General features: G+C 45.1%; 1 protein-coding gene across 6 annotated transcripts in view; it reads left to right on the top strand.

The window, feature by feature from the left end:
- The window catches only part of tle2a (TLE family member 2, transcriptional corepressor a), a 36312-nt gene extending 24729 nt beyond the window's left edge, over positions 1–11583 (top strand). Inside the window, exons 5-20 of one of the 6 annotated variants that reach the window (XM_080877273.1) lie at positions 1524–1586; positions 1867–1971; positions 2455–2668; positions 3019–3035; positions 3706–3801; positions 4236–4280; positions 5285–5446; positions 5752–5878; positions 6802–6998; positions 7333–7412; positions 7921–8170; positions 8451–8698; positions 9454–9601; positions 9691–9841; positions 10111–10187; positions 10427–11583. In XM_080877273.1, coding sequence (XP_080733399.1) covers positions 1524–1586; positions 1867–1971; positions 2455–2668; positions 3019–3035; positions 3706–3801; positions 4236–4280; positions 5285–5446; positions 5752–5878; positions 6802–6998; positions 7333–7412; positions 7921–8170; positions 8451–8698; positions 9454–9601; positions 9691–9841; positions 10111–10187; positions 10427–10534 — 2088 coding nt within the window. In that variant the 3' untranslated portion in view covers positions 10535–11583. Of the gene's footprint in view, positions 1–1523; positions 1587–1866; positions 1972–2451; positions 2669–3018; positions 3036–3705; positions 3802–4235; positions 4281–5284; positions 5447–5751; positions 5879–6801; positions 6999–7332; positions 7413–7920; positions 8171–8450; positions 8699–9453; positions 9602–9690; positions 9842–10110; positions 10188–10426 lie in introns of all 6 variants that reach the window. The other 5 variants (XM_080877277.1, XM_080877276.1, XM_080877275.1 and 2 more) reach the window with 5 other exon arrangements.
- The last annotated feature ends 2525 nt before the right edge of the window (positions 11584–14108 follow it).

Raw genomic sequence — 14108 nt, 5'->3', positions numbered from 1 at the left:
GTTCATTTCGCCATCTCAATCGCTTTGCTTTTGACATGCTGCTGTCCCCCACCCCACTCCCACCTCACATACACACACACATGCACACGACACCACCACCACTTCCCAATCTCGATTTTCCTCCTCCGCCTTCCTTCTGTTCTTCTTTCTATTTCTCTTCTCCCTCCTACATCCTTCGTTCATTGGCTGTCATTTCCTCAACCCAATCTGCCCTTTTCCCTCCTCCTCCTCCTCCTCCTCTCCTTCCTCTGCCTCCTCTTTTCATTTCCCCTCTCTCATTTTGTCCTCCCCTCTTTATCCTCTTTCTCTCGATTGCTCGTGTTCTCTCCTTCTCTCTCTCTCTCCCTCCTGAAGATGTCATTTAGTAGTTGGAGCTCTCTAACAAGAAATCATTGTGTCTCCCTTGGGGTGGGGGGTGATGGATTCAGAGGATGGAGGGGAGAAGGGCAGGAGTAGAGGGGGGCACTCTGGCTGGCTGACAAATGGAGAGTAGAGGGAGGGAGAGAGGTGGGCAAGCAAGAGGAATGAGAGAAAGAGCATGAGAGAGGAAGAGCAAGAAAAAGGAAGGGTGGAAGTTCAGTCCAGCATCAATAAATCACTTAAGAGAGAGAATGGGGTGGGGTGAGTGTGGCTATGCACACAAACACACTCACATGGATTCTCACACATGCGAGCACACATCCACACAGAACAGGGTCTAGCTGTCAACAAGATAAACAGCCTGTGGCCATAATGATGTTGTCATGATCTCTGCATGCATATCATTACTGGCCCTAACGGCCTTGTTGGGCCTGCCGCTAAACATGATTTTGCGTGCGTGCGTGCGTGCGTGCACACGCGTGTGTGCGTTAGACGTTACATGGCGGAGCTTGTAACACTGATTACTGTGCTAATATTAGGGAGGGAGGAATGAAACGAGGAATAGATGGATGGAAAGAGCGATAAATGGAGTGGGATGGAAGGAAAAAGGGAAAGAGAAATGGCGGTGAGTGGGGGTGGGGGTGGGGGGGCGTGGAGGAAGAGTTTGCTGTTGGCTGTGTAGTAGAGCAGATCGAGACAGACACACACCCACAGCAAGAATCACTGACCCCCAGCAGGAAACACACACACACACACACACACACACTCAAGCATGCAAAATGCAAACACACACACAGACAAACAGACATGCAAGGACACACCAGGAACACATGCACACACACAAGATGGTGAGTTGGGCGTGTATGCACAGAGACACACACGATGTGTGGGCTGGCTGTGGCCACAGCAGATGCTGTCCATGAATATTTTAGCCAAACTCTCTGGCAGAGTTTCCATTTGCATGGACCAGATGTAAGCAGCTGAAATATTTACCACACTGGCCCTGGGAGAAACAGGCCACAGCCACACTGTGTGCGTGCGCCTGTGTGTGTAACCTTCACGAGGGTGTGCGTGTTCTTTGTGTTCATGCTGAATCTTGGCTGTGCGAGTGTTTGTGTGTGTGTTTATTCATCAAAGTGACAGTACCTTTTTTTCTCTTTTAGACGGAGATTGCCAAGCGGTTGAACGTGATCTGTGCTCAGCTCATCCCCTTCCTGTCACAGGAGGTGGGACACACACACACACACACACACGATGTGTCACATTCAGTCCTCTTTCTTTTCTCTCCTGCGTGAGATCGACGCACACAGGAGGTGTGCACATACATACACATTCATCACTGTCACACACAGAGCTGCAGATGGACAGAGCACATTCATTTTCTTCAGCCACTAAAATCAAACAACAAATGCTATAAATTATACTTGTTATGAGTTCACTGTTGGGGGAAAAACAGACTAAATGTCCATCTACCTGCCCTTACTGACACCTTGATTTGTTCCACAGCACCAACAACAGGTGGTCCAGGCCATGGAACGCGCCAAACAGGTGACCATGGGGGAGCTAAATGCTTCGATAGGGGTACGTGGGCTCCCCCCTCTGCCTCATAGCGTGTGTACCTTATACTCCAGAATTTTTATTTTTCTTTCTGTTCTTTTCCTTTTAGTAAGAATATTCATTGGCCAGCTCTAAAATATGTTGATTTTTTATTTTTGTTTTGTAAAAAAAGACTATTTTTGACTATTTATGGTGTCTGACAACCACCTAAAAAAGGCCCAAAAGTCATAAATTTAAATGATGTCCCAGGTAGTTTGTTTGGAATTCAGATGCAAATTAAATTCATGGAAAATTTGGCCTTGCTTTAAAATTACTTCCCATCCCTTTCAATTCGACTGCAAAGCTTCCCATATTAAAGAGCCACTCCCTCGACCTTAACATGCCTCCTCTCGTGCACATCGCAGCAATTAGTTCCCTTCTTTTCCTTCCTCTTCTCTTCCTCTCGATCAATTCCTGTGAAGTAAGCTTGCGCTTGTAAGTCACCCAGATATTTCTGTCTCCTCTTTTTCTGTTTCTTTGTATTTCTCGTTATAGCAGCAGCTTCAAGCTCAGCACCTTTCCCAGCACGCCCAGGGTTTGCCAGTGGGCCCACACCCATCAGGACTGCCCCACCCCAGCCTGGCCCTCAGCAGCGGGTCCGGCCTCCTGGCCTTGTCTGGCGCTTTGGGTGCCCAGCTCGCTGCCAAGGATGAGAGAGCTCACCTCGAGGCAGCCGCCGCCGCCGCCGCCGCCGCTGCCGAGCATCACCGAGGTACAGCGGCAGCGCACTTCTTGTTTCAATTTGTTCAAAGGAAAACACGTGAAAGTCCAGATGAGTTCGTGCCCGAGAGACGAGCTGGATTACACCTCGCTGGGTTAGCAGCAGAGCAAACATCAGAATGCGCTCTATGAGCTCCAATGATCGCCTTTTGCTTTGGAATTTTGGCAGGGCACCGGAGCGCTGCTGATCGCAACACCCCTCAGGGATATTTTCCCACTGAGTCATCAGCTGCAGCGTGATGTATAGTGATGGCATGTAGTCTGACGTTTGTGTATCTTTATGTGTGTGTCTGTCCGTCCTGCTGTCCTCTGACTGGATGTGCTTCTGCATGGAATGAACAGATCGTGAAGCAGGACCAGTGAGTACAATTTACTACGCAGTCGCTTATATATTATTTGTTGATGTTATAATGGATGTTTTTTTCTTTATTTACAATTTCTTTTACTGTTGCGCATTATTTGCCTGCAGACACATTTTCCAGTATGTCGGCATAAGTAAACATTTCCTTCTTGCATGTGAGCACAAAGGCGACATGTTTTTACAGCTCTTCTCGTTCTCATTTAACAACAGTAACGTAGCTTTTAGCGCAGAGTTACTGTCGGCTATAGAGGAACCACTATGATAACAATTTTTATGCCAGCGCTATAAAATATTTATCTGGCTGGGTTTAAAAAAAAAAAAATGGTATCAGTGCCAAATCATGCTTTGACCACTCGGCACTCTTTTCTGCTGCCTTCAAGAAAACTTGAAAGATTCTTTCTTCTCCTCACTGAGCCGGCCAATCGATGCAGCCTGATATTCTTTCACATTCATCTCTGCAGCTTATGAGCCTGACATGATTTATGCAGTCCCTCTCACCTCATTATCACCCTCTTCCTTCGCGCCCTCACGAATATTTCTCCACTGCTCTGTCCTTCTTACCTTCATCTCCTCCTCTTCTTTGCACCTCCCCGCACACACCTCCCCCTCGCTCCCTGCCTCTCTGTCTCAATTCCATCCTCTCTGCCCTCTCTCCCTCCTCTCCGCAGAGCTCTCTGTCCAATGGGGATAAGGGTCGCCCAGCAGACTACCTCAGCAACGGCAAGAAGAGGAAAGCTGATGAGAAGGAGTTCATGACAGACTATGTGAGGACGTTTTCATAGCGCTCTTAAATGTTTGAGCAACTGTAAGAAAGTTCCATCCAACTCTGCCTCGTCAGATAAGACTGGTGGTGTCTGCGTAGCGAGAGGCCAGCAGACTTTTAAAAGCTGCTCTTTCTTCCAAAGTAATTGAAATAGTTTCACTTTCTGCTGTGCTTACTTTGCTGCTGGAGTAATTGTGAGAGATCAGATATATCAGAGTTAAGAATCTCTAATTAATTACATTTCTATCGTTTATTGTCCACGTTTACTGAACTTCACCTTCACCGGGTATTAATCAAAAATTTTCCAAATGCAATAAACTACACACAGAGAAACTTGTTTGCGTGTGACTTTGTGTGTTGTATATTTCTACATGTAATCTGCATACATCAGACCGCAGAGCGGGAGTGTCTCATCTCACCTTCTTTCTCTTTCAGGGCAGCGATGCGGATAAGAGTGATGATAATTTGGTAGTAGATGAGGTTAGTAGGCGGCCGCTGGCCTCTGTTTGCCTCACTTGACCGCTTTCATCTGCATACATCATGTAAACATACCCAGCAGGAACACGTGAATAGTAATTATACTAATCCCTCTCCACCCTCCTTCACCTCCACCTGTCCTCATTTAGCAGCACAGAGCTATAAAATACATAGGTACACAAACGCCACTGTGGCTCAAGCTGTCCTCATTTTAAAAAGCCTCTTGATTAGAGGTGGGGTTTTTTCTTCAAGTTATGAAAAAGTGGAATAAAATAATTTATTTACAGCAAAGATTAACAAAAAAAAACAGTCAGCACATTTATTCTTTATCTTAAAATTATGCAAATAAAAGAATAAGCATCAAAGCAAGGCGATGAGCTTATATCGGCTTTTAAAAATGTTGTGTTAGTTTAAAATGAATTAAACAAACAATAGCAGCAGAAGTAGATCTTCCAAGTTTATGTAAGCAATTAGTTTCCACTAAAAATAACACAGATAAAATCTGTGCATCTATCATGTTGGGTCATATATCTTACACATCTTACAGACAAGACTTCTGCTGCCACAGTTGTTTTATGAGTCGCTTCAAATATCTAGCAGTGAGGCTTAATTGGGTTACGAGGCCATTACAATGGCAGGCTCCGACCGTTCGGTGTAGGACCTCCATTGAAGCGATGACCAAAGATTTCACAGCGATTGTTCAACCCGCGGGTCGTCTTTTATCTTCAAAAGCCCAAAATAAATTCTTTGTTTCGCAAGGTGTGAATGCAAAAGACGCGTCTTTACCGATTTGACTTTACCTACTCAATGGGGCAAAGGATGAGGACGTCATTTACACTGGAAAGCATGTCAGCCAAACATTTTTCACCTTATGAACTGGCAGAAGAATTACAGCGAGAGAAATTGGTTTCGTTATTTTGTTTCCTGGCTTTTTTGGAAAACATAGAAATGTGTCTGTTTGAAGTCGGGAAAGATATGACTTCTAACTTCTGTGTTTTCAAACTCAGGATCCATCGTCGCCCCGCAGTGTGCAGTCCTACTCATCCCGGGAAAATGGTTTGGACAAAATGCCCCCGTCCCGTAAAGAGGGTCCCCCGCAGGCCAGTCCCACCTCCCTGGCCTCATCCAGCAGTGCCACCTCCCCGTCCCGTGGCAAAGAGCCCCCACAGGTAGACAGACACAATGTTTTATCTCAAATGGAGACAAGGTGAAGCAAGAAACCCCATTAATATATTAATTTACTGTAGGGTGCATTTTATTCAGCTTTTCTCTTCATGGTTGATAGTTTGTCTCTACGTTATTTTGTTGGATGCTCCCATCCCACAATGGTCCCGTCCACTCTTGGTCTTTCTTAATGTCATCTTGTGTTTTATTTCCCATCCTTCTTCCTCACTGTCTCTTTCCTTCTGTCCTTTATTACTAAGTCCTCCCAGATTGAAAACATTCTTTTTCCTGTTCCACTCTCCCCCAAAAGAGAGAGAAATCCAGCACTCCAGGTATGAAGCCAGGGACCCCGATGTCTCAGGAGTCCAATACCCCAGGACCAAGCGGACCCCCACAGTTCAGACCTGTCCCCGGCAAGCCTGGCGTCGACCCCCTCGGTGAGAACGTCCTTAGCTTTCTTTAATTCCCCTAAAGGGCGCATAGCCTGTGCTTTATTGCTAAAACCCTTCACTGGACTTCAGGGAGACTGTAGATAAAGTGTGAGGCGGACAGCCGAGGACACCGCGGACGAGCAGTTCTTGTTGTACTATTTCCTAATCCTCTTGGAGTGTGCGTACATGCTGCTCAGAGGATCCATTAAACATATGAATCTGTATCTGCAGAGCCGAGCATTTAGCTCTGTTACATTGGCTTTGTTACACGAAATGTTTCTAGCAACATCGGGCTGCAGTAGTTGGTATGGGTGTCAGCCAGCTCCCCACCACCCACCACCATCTGGACTTAATAAGCAGCTGTGGGCAAAAATATTCTGTGTGCCTCACTTTTTAAATGGAAAGATTAGGGGAGGTGATGGACTGTGACTGTGAGCTGCTTCATAATGAGCCTCCATCTATTCCAGTGTATCATCTCTTTTCTCTTTTCTCACGTCACCTGTTAGCCTCTGCTCCGTTTTCTGTCCGCACACACATCTACACTATTATGTATGCATGCATGCGCCGTCGTAGGTGCACCTACACGTGCAGATGGAGGGATGTAGAGGATGCTAATTTGAGCGCACAGAGACGTACATTGCGTTCCCCCTGCAGGATGGTAAGCTGGCCAGCAGGGGTCAGTAGTGGTCTAGTGCTGATATCATCCAGCCTTTTGTTGCAGCTTATTCACAGCCTGTCAGTCACAGCTGTCGCTTGCTTTAAAAGACTCTGCAGAGGGAGTCACCTTAATAACATGTGTATGTTATTCCAAGCTATGTGAAAAAAATCAAAAATCAAAATTAAATATGAAGCTCAGGTCTCATTCAGTAATTTTGCCACCTGACTAATCCAAAACAAATCATCTTTTCTGCCCCTTCTTTTCCCTTCAGCTCTCGGTCTGAGAAACCCCCTGGCGGTGCAGGGAGCGTACCCACCGGGGGCTTTTGGCCTACCCCCTCCAGGGGTGAATGGGGACCTGCCCGGGGCTGCGGGCTATGGCGCTGGTCTCCACTTGGTCTCCCCCCAAATGAATGGAGCTGCAGCGGCGGCGGCAGCAGCTGCCGCAGGCTATGGACGGTCCCCTGTGGTGAGCTCGACGCTCTGCACATAATTTGTCTTTGCAGTGTCACTGTCTGTCATACCTCAGCATATAAACCAGTCAGAGGGCAGAAAGAGGGATATTTATGGAAAAGAAGAGAGCAGCTGCTTTGTCATTTTTAAAATCTACAGGCTCTGCTCTTCAGAAATCATATATGTCATCTCGTTTTATTTTGATCTTTCAGATTTACGCTGCCTCTGTTTGACCAATTTTAACAAATTAACTGTGATCTCTTCTGTCCTCTACCATGAACCATCTATTTTACTTCATAGTCTTCAGTGTTATTTTCTTCCCTATGTTGACTTATCTCTGACTGTTCCAGGTGGGCTATGAGTCTCCACACCCACACATGAGGGTCCCTGGGCTGCCTGCCAGCTTGCAGTCTGCTGCCTCCGGGAAACCGTGAGTTTCCTCTTCCTTGGTTGCTATCATGCAGATCTTCTCCTGTTCACTATTAACGGCACTAGGAAGCTCAGTTTGTCCTCAGAGTTCAGTTACAGAGCTTTAAGAAAACAAAAGATGAACAATTAGAGATTTTGAAGCCTTTTGAGATTTTAAACCTTCGTTAGGCCAAAATGTACCAAGGCATTTTATTTTAAATTAGAAAGGTGGCGTTCATGCATTAAGAGCTTGTAAGTGAGTTCATCCTTAAAGCATTTGAGAAATGTCTTTAAAAGTGTTAGCAGTGTGCCTCGTTTCAATTTCTTGTAATATTTCTTACTTTAGCAGATGAATAGCCAGAGTGTTCTGTGATGTTTTAATTTAAACACAGAGATATGACCAAAGTACAAGAGCTTCATGTGTGCTTTTTTAAACTGCATACATAGAACGGTGCCCGTCACAGTAACTTGTCCTGACGTATGGTTACTGCAGCACTGAATCTGTTATCCATCTCTTTCTCTTCCCTCAGCGCCTACTCCTTCCATGTGAGCGCTGACGGCCAGATGCAGCCCGTGCCCTTTCCCCCCGACGCCCTGCTCGGACCGGGCATTCCTCGTCATGCCCGTCAGATCCACACCCTGAGCCACGGGGAGGTGGTGTGCGCCGTCACCATCAGCACCTCGACGCGTCACGTGTACACCGGAGGGAAGGGCTGCGTCAAGGTGTGGGACATCAGCCAACCAGGAAGCAAGAGCCCCATGGCCCAGCTGGACTGTCTGGTGAGAAATAAAGGAGGACAGATAGATGGATGCTGTGCAGATCGGTTTTAAAGCTTGCTGCCCATCTCGTGTCTAGTAATGTTATTTTACTGCTGAAATTGATGTGCTTGCTTTTCACACTTTGAATGATGAATCACCTTTTCAAGATCAATCCTGCAGCATCTTTATACTTTTCTGTAACCACATGCTTTAATTTATATCACATTGTTGAACTACCCAGAATATATCTGTCGGTATGATTTTATAGTGATGCATTTATCATTTTATGATGCTCAATCAGAACAGGGATAACTACATCCGATCCTGCAAGCTGCTCTCTGACGGTCGAACCTTGATTGTCGGAGGAGAGGCCAGCACGCTATCAATCTGGGATCTGGCCACTCCTACTCCTCGCATCAAGGCGGAGCTGACGTCGTCCGCTCCCGCTTGCTACGCCTTGGCCATCTCGCCCGACAACAAGGTCTGCTTTTCCTGCTGCAGCGACGGCAACATCGTCGTCTGGGACCTTCACAACCAGACGCTGGTTAGGTAAGAGGAGGAGGAAGTGGCTGATTCATCGTCTTCACCGGTTTCCTGCAGTCAGATGAGGAGAGCAGATGGGAGTGGGAAATAGCCAGATTATTTTCAGGTTGGGAGACGAGAGACTGATGGAAAAGGTATCGAGTGGGATGTTGAGAAGAGAGGGAGAGTAGTATAAGGAATTGGTGTAATTTTACAATCTGCGCTGTCAGTCATGAAATAGACATAGCGCCAGGAAAAACTGCACTTGGGGCACCAAAGCAACGACTTTTTTGTAAGTTTGGAGCTCAGGCTGTGCATTTATCTTCTAGCCAGAGTGACGACTTACAGTCTTCCTTCCTATCTGTCTTTAAATGGGTTTTACTGGTGGTTTTCCACATTCACGTGTGCAGCATTCTGCTTTTGACAGTTTTTATTTAAATACAATCTTCAGATTTACCTGTGTAGACACTTGTCTGCACTTATGGAAGTTTCAGATGTTTAAAAGTAACACAAACACTATAAATTTGTGCTTTTGATGCTAAATGCAACTTAATTTTGCTAAGTAAACATTAATAAAATCTCTGTAGCCTTGAATTCTCTCGTCTATTTGTGGTATGAAATGCTGAGTAATGCAGAAAAAAAATTGCTCACTTCAACAAATTGTAAAGATTAAATATTAAATGTACTTAAATGAAATGCAGTCAGGGCTGTGTACCTTAAGGAACGTCTCTCTGGTTGTAGTTTAGCCTAGCTGTGTTGACTACCTTGTGTCTATCCTGCAGGCAGTTCCAGGGCCACACGGACGGAGCGAGCTGCATCGATATCTCCAACGACGGCACCAAGCTGTGGACGGGAGGGCTGGACAACACAGTCCGCTGCTGGGACCTCCGAGAGGGACGCCAGCTGCAGCAGCATGACTTCACATCACAGGTGCACACACAAGTCTAATACACATAAACCTCATTACCAATAACACTTTACATCTGTCATCATCGCATTTCCTCCCTCTTTGTCTCCAGATCTTCTCTCTGGGCTACTGTCCGACAGGCGAGTGGCTGGCTGTGGGAATGGAGAGCAGTAACGTGGAAGTTCTGCATGTCTCAAAACCTGACAAGTACCAGCTGCACCTTCACGAAAGCTGCGTTCTCTCCCTCAAGTTCGCCTACTGTGGTACGCACGCACGCACGCACGCACGCACGCGCACACAGACGACACGTACACACCGATTAGATTGATGGTTTGGTTACATCACACTACCTGAGGGTATCTAATCAGAGGGAAGCAGAACAAATCTTTTGCTTCTCTCATTAGAACACAGAAGCTGTCCTTTCCCTTTCGCCTCTTCTCTCTGCTTTTGCTTCGCAGCCTCTCAGGCTTCTCCATATCTCTCCTCCCCTGAGGCTTTATCTGCTGATGGCCGTGTGTGTTTTTTCCTGTAGGTAAATGGTTCGTGAGCACAGGCAAAGATAACCTCCTGAATGCATGGAGGACACCTTATGGATCCAGCATATTTCAGGTAAAACCCCAGAGAGTTAATGCAAGACACGCAGCCTGATCTGATGAGAAATTTTGATCTCTGGTCTGGAAACAATTGAGCTGCCAAAGCTTTAAAAATAATACAAGCTTTTTCATTTCCCTGCTCATCTTCTTCAAATATCAGAGGGTAATTTGGGGACACAAAAGTACCTTTAAATAACAGCTGTGAATTTCTGCATTTTGATTCACTGATGATGTCGTCTCTGTCTTTTTGCTTAGTCTAAGGAGTCTTCGTCGGTTCTCAGCTGCGACATTTCACCCGACGACCAGTTCATCGTCACTGGCTCCGGGGACAAGAAAGCCACAGTCTACGAAGTTATGTACTGAACTCCGATTGGCTCCAAAAAAGCAAACTAATAATCAGGGGGGGGGGGCCAAGGCTCCCTCCTGCAGCATTGACTGTACAGAGCGTTGGTGGCATGGAAAGCAAGAGACACTCAACTTGTACTTTTGTCGTTTTGGTTATGTTTGTGAAAGAAAAGAAAGCGAAGCAAAAAGAGGCAAAGTCACATCTCTGGAAAAAAGAAAAAAACTGATTTTAATGCTCTAAGAATGCTGGTTAGTCTATAGCTGCGCAACTGTGGGATTCCTCCAAAGAACTTTTTTGTTTTTGTTTCCTTTTTTTGTCCCTTTTTTTAAAAAAAACAAAATGAAACCTCTGTAGTGAACAAGAAATTAGGAAAAAAATATTTTTTTAGCCTTTGAATTTTACGCAAGCAGTCGGATGGCATTGAGTGGAGGAACAAAAGACAAAGGTGTGGGACTGAGAACACGTGGGGGAGGGTTCAGAAAACCCTTGATGGAAAAATCCGGTCCATATTCTGTGCTGTGTACAAAGTCCAAGTCTGAGTCAGCTTGGCCTCGTTCGGCCCGGTCCGGTCCAGCTCTGTCCACAGCACCAAGCCACTCCTCGGGGCGGCAGATGCATGGCAGATGGCGAGACGATGTGGCGTGAGGTTCCAGCTATTTTCTTTTGCTCCTGGTTAAGTTTAAGCAGCAACACGATTGTATCATCTCTAGTGCATACATGACAAGAACAAGGCTCGGTCCTCTAAGGTGTCCTGAGACTCACATTGTCTTTGTTGTTTTACTGGTTTTTTCCTCCTGTTTCTTTCAAAAGAACAAAGACAAACGTGTTCTGAAGATGTTTGATAGAAACCAAAATCAGACGGAAGACTAAACTCAAACAAGTACTCTCCAGTATCGGGACATCATTGACACTCACTCTGCATTAAGTGTGTTTTTTTTAAATTTTTTTTATTTTAAATGTATTTGTTAGGGCACATAAAGACAGACAGGTAGTTTCACAGCTGCATCATGAACTTGAACCTTGCTATATATGGACATGTAAATAAAGTTCTCTAAAGGCAACCAAAGACGTAATCTGTGACTGTGAATTTTCTTGGAGTGTGTGTGTGTGTGTGTGTGTATATTTGTTGGCTTTTTGGGAGGGGGTTTAACTGCAAACCCAAGTCAGGCTCTCGGCAAGTCTGGCTCGGACATTTAAAATGAACCATTTGTTGAATATTTGTTTAAACCCTAACAGCCAGAAAAGCGCGCTCTCAGCGTGGTGCCAGAAAGCATCTTAGAAATATAAAAAATGAGGGATCTGAATGAGGGTGCACACACTGTTCTAAGGGAATACGGTGTTTCTCCAGTCTGCATCTTCAGACATGTGAGAAAGCGTCTTGGGATTCAAACCCACAGCATGAGCGAGCTCTGATTCACAGCTCCTTTGTGACTGGCGCTCTCAGTAAATAATGCCGTCTTACAGTTGTGGGGGTTTTTTTCTTTCTTTTTTGTGCAGAGTGAGCTTGTAGTGTGATGAGACAAAGGTGATCTGCAGCACAATAAACTGTGGGATGGGTTATTATTGCAATAATGCCCAAGAGGGAGTTCTTCAGTGATTATGGGTGTCGTGGTGACTGTTCTGCCAAGACAAAGCTTTAACTGCGTGAGAAGAGAACCTGAGGAAAGAAAAACCAAACAAGTGAAGCATTTATCTCCTGTCTGGAGTGTAGGGTTGTTGGCATACTTGTGGATAATAATGCATTTAGCTTCATTTAATTTCAGTTTGAGCAGGATTGAAATGCAGGTTTTAACCCTTCAGTGCCTGCGATCGCAGCACTGATTTGCCACAAAGTTATGGCTTTTGTACGGTGCGGCAGCAAGCTAGAGCAGAACGGAAAGTGTTCAGGGAAAATGGATTTCTCACCTGCTCTGGGCATTAGTTGTATCACTGAGCTGACACTGCCAGACTGAATAGAGATAAATGAGAATGCGGACTGCCAATTAAACACAGCTTTGGAAGGCATTTGTTTGGTTTTGTACTTCAAATTTAGGCCCAAAGTACTGGGATCTTTTTAAACGTTGACACATATGGAAATGTGTGCAAATGAGCCTGGGTATCTGCTTTATTTGATGCGTGCAACTTATTTAGAATCCTGAAGAACCTCCAACACATCAAATAGGGTCAGCGGGTGCCTGGTTTTTTAATAATTTTTTCCTGTGTATTGTCCGTGTTATGCAAAACATTGTGGCATCAATTTGTCTTTGTACTGTCACGGGTCAAACGTCATGTTTAGTGTGCAAAACGTTTTTCAGAAGAAAATGAATGAAGGGATGAAGAGAGAGGTTTGTCGTCAAATCAGGTAAAACTGAGGCGGAGGGAATGAATTTTCTCTCGTTAATCAGATTTTTCTTTCAGCATCCAAACATCAAGACTAAATGTCTGCTTCCATAGTGATTTTACATTTGAATCATTTTACATTAAAGGGAGGGATTGTTGTAGAAGAGAGTGGACATATTCTTCCACAGTGTGTCCTTTGTCCCGTCTCCCTCCCCTCACCAACAACTGGTCACAGCGATTGCCCATCCTTGAGGTTCCTTCCTGTTATAAGAGTGTTTTTCCTTCCCACTGTCACCAAGTACTTGCTCACAGAGGCCATCTGATTGTTGGGGTATTCTCTGTATTATTTGTTGGGTCTTTACCTTACAACATAAAGAGATTTTAGGTGACTGCTGGTGTCATTTGGTGCTAGCATTCATGAACCTAAAGATAATTAAAAGCTGAATTTGAAGCCCCTGCTGGTTTTATAGTGTTTTCTTATAGAGTTGATTGATGCCTTTCATTTGGGTCTGATGCAGAGTTTTAGGGAACAAAACATAAATTTGCATGTTTCCTGCATCTATGGCAGCCGCTCCATTTAGGCGGAGGAGATTCCTCAAAGTTTAAAATATATATAAAATCTCCATTATAGAATTCTGTATGCATGGGGCAGAGAGGAGGACAGCACTATTTTGTCTATGACCACCTCTATGAATTCAATGCAATTTAATGATGTTCTGAGTCAACAACCAGAAGAACAACCAGATAGCATTACTGGCAAGATTTGGTCCAATCATCCTTCACTTTTTACTTGTAATGTATAATGTGTGTGAAGACCAGAGTGATGTAAAAACTTCTGCTTAGACCTGTTTGAAAGTAGAACATTTTGTATTTTCTGATTTCATTTCATGTCGATTTTTCTTTTTGTAATGGACCAATAGCTAGACACCACACTTAGCCAACGCTAACAACAAGCCAGCAGCAAGCTTGTTGTAGCAGTTCCGAGAGACTATTAAACTAACAGAGAGAATACATTTGGACTGGAGGTGCATGGATGGAGAGCCGTGCTCTGCTGGCACATCCTCGGGCATCGCTGCCTCTGCTGTCTGGTATGGACCTGGCTCTGTGCACCTGGCACTGTATCCCATAGTGGGCAAGAAACTGCTGCACAGGCTGCAACATGGAGGGTGATGTGTGTGTGTGTATGTGTGTGTGTGTTATGGTGTTTTATCTTACAGCCACCCTTCAGTTCTGTCCTTAAATACACACGACTCATCACACCTAAGAAGATAA

This window comes from Rhamphochromis sp. 'chilingali', assembly GCF_963969265.1.
Source record: "Rhamphochromis sp. 'chilingali' genome assembly, chromosome: 3".
In the NCBI taxonomy this organism is placed as follows: domain Eukaryota; kingdom Metazoa; phylum Chordata; class Actinopteri; order Cichliformes; family Cichlidae; genus Rhamphochromis; species Rhamphochromis sp. 'chilingali'.
The sequence above is the reverse complement of the archived record's forward strand: the minus strand, read 5'-3'. Positions and strand labels throughout refer to the sequence as shown.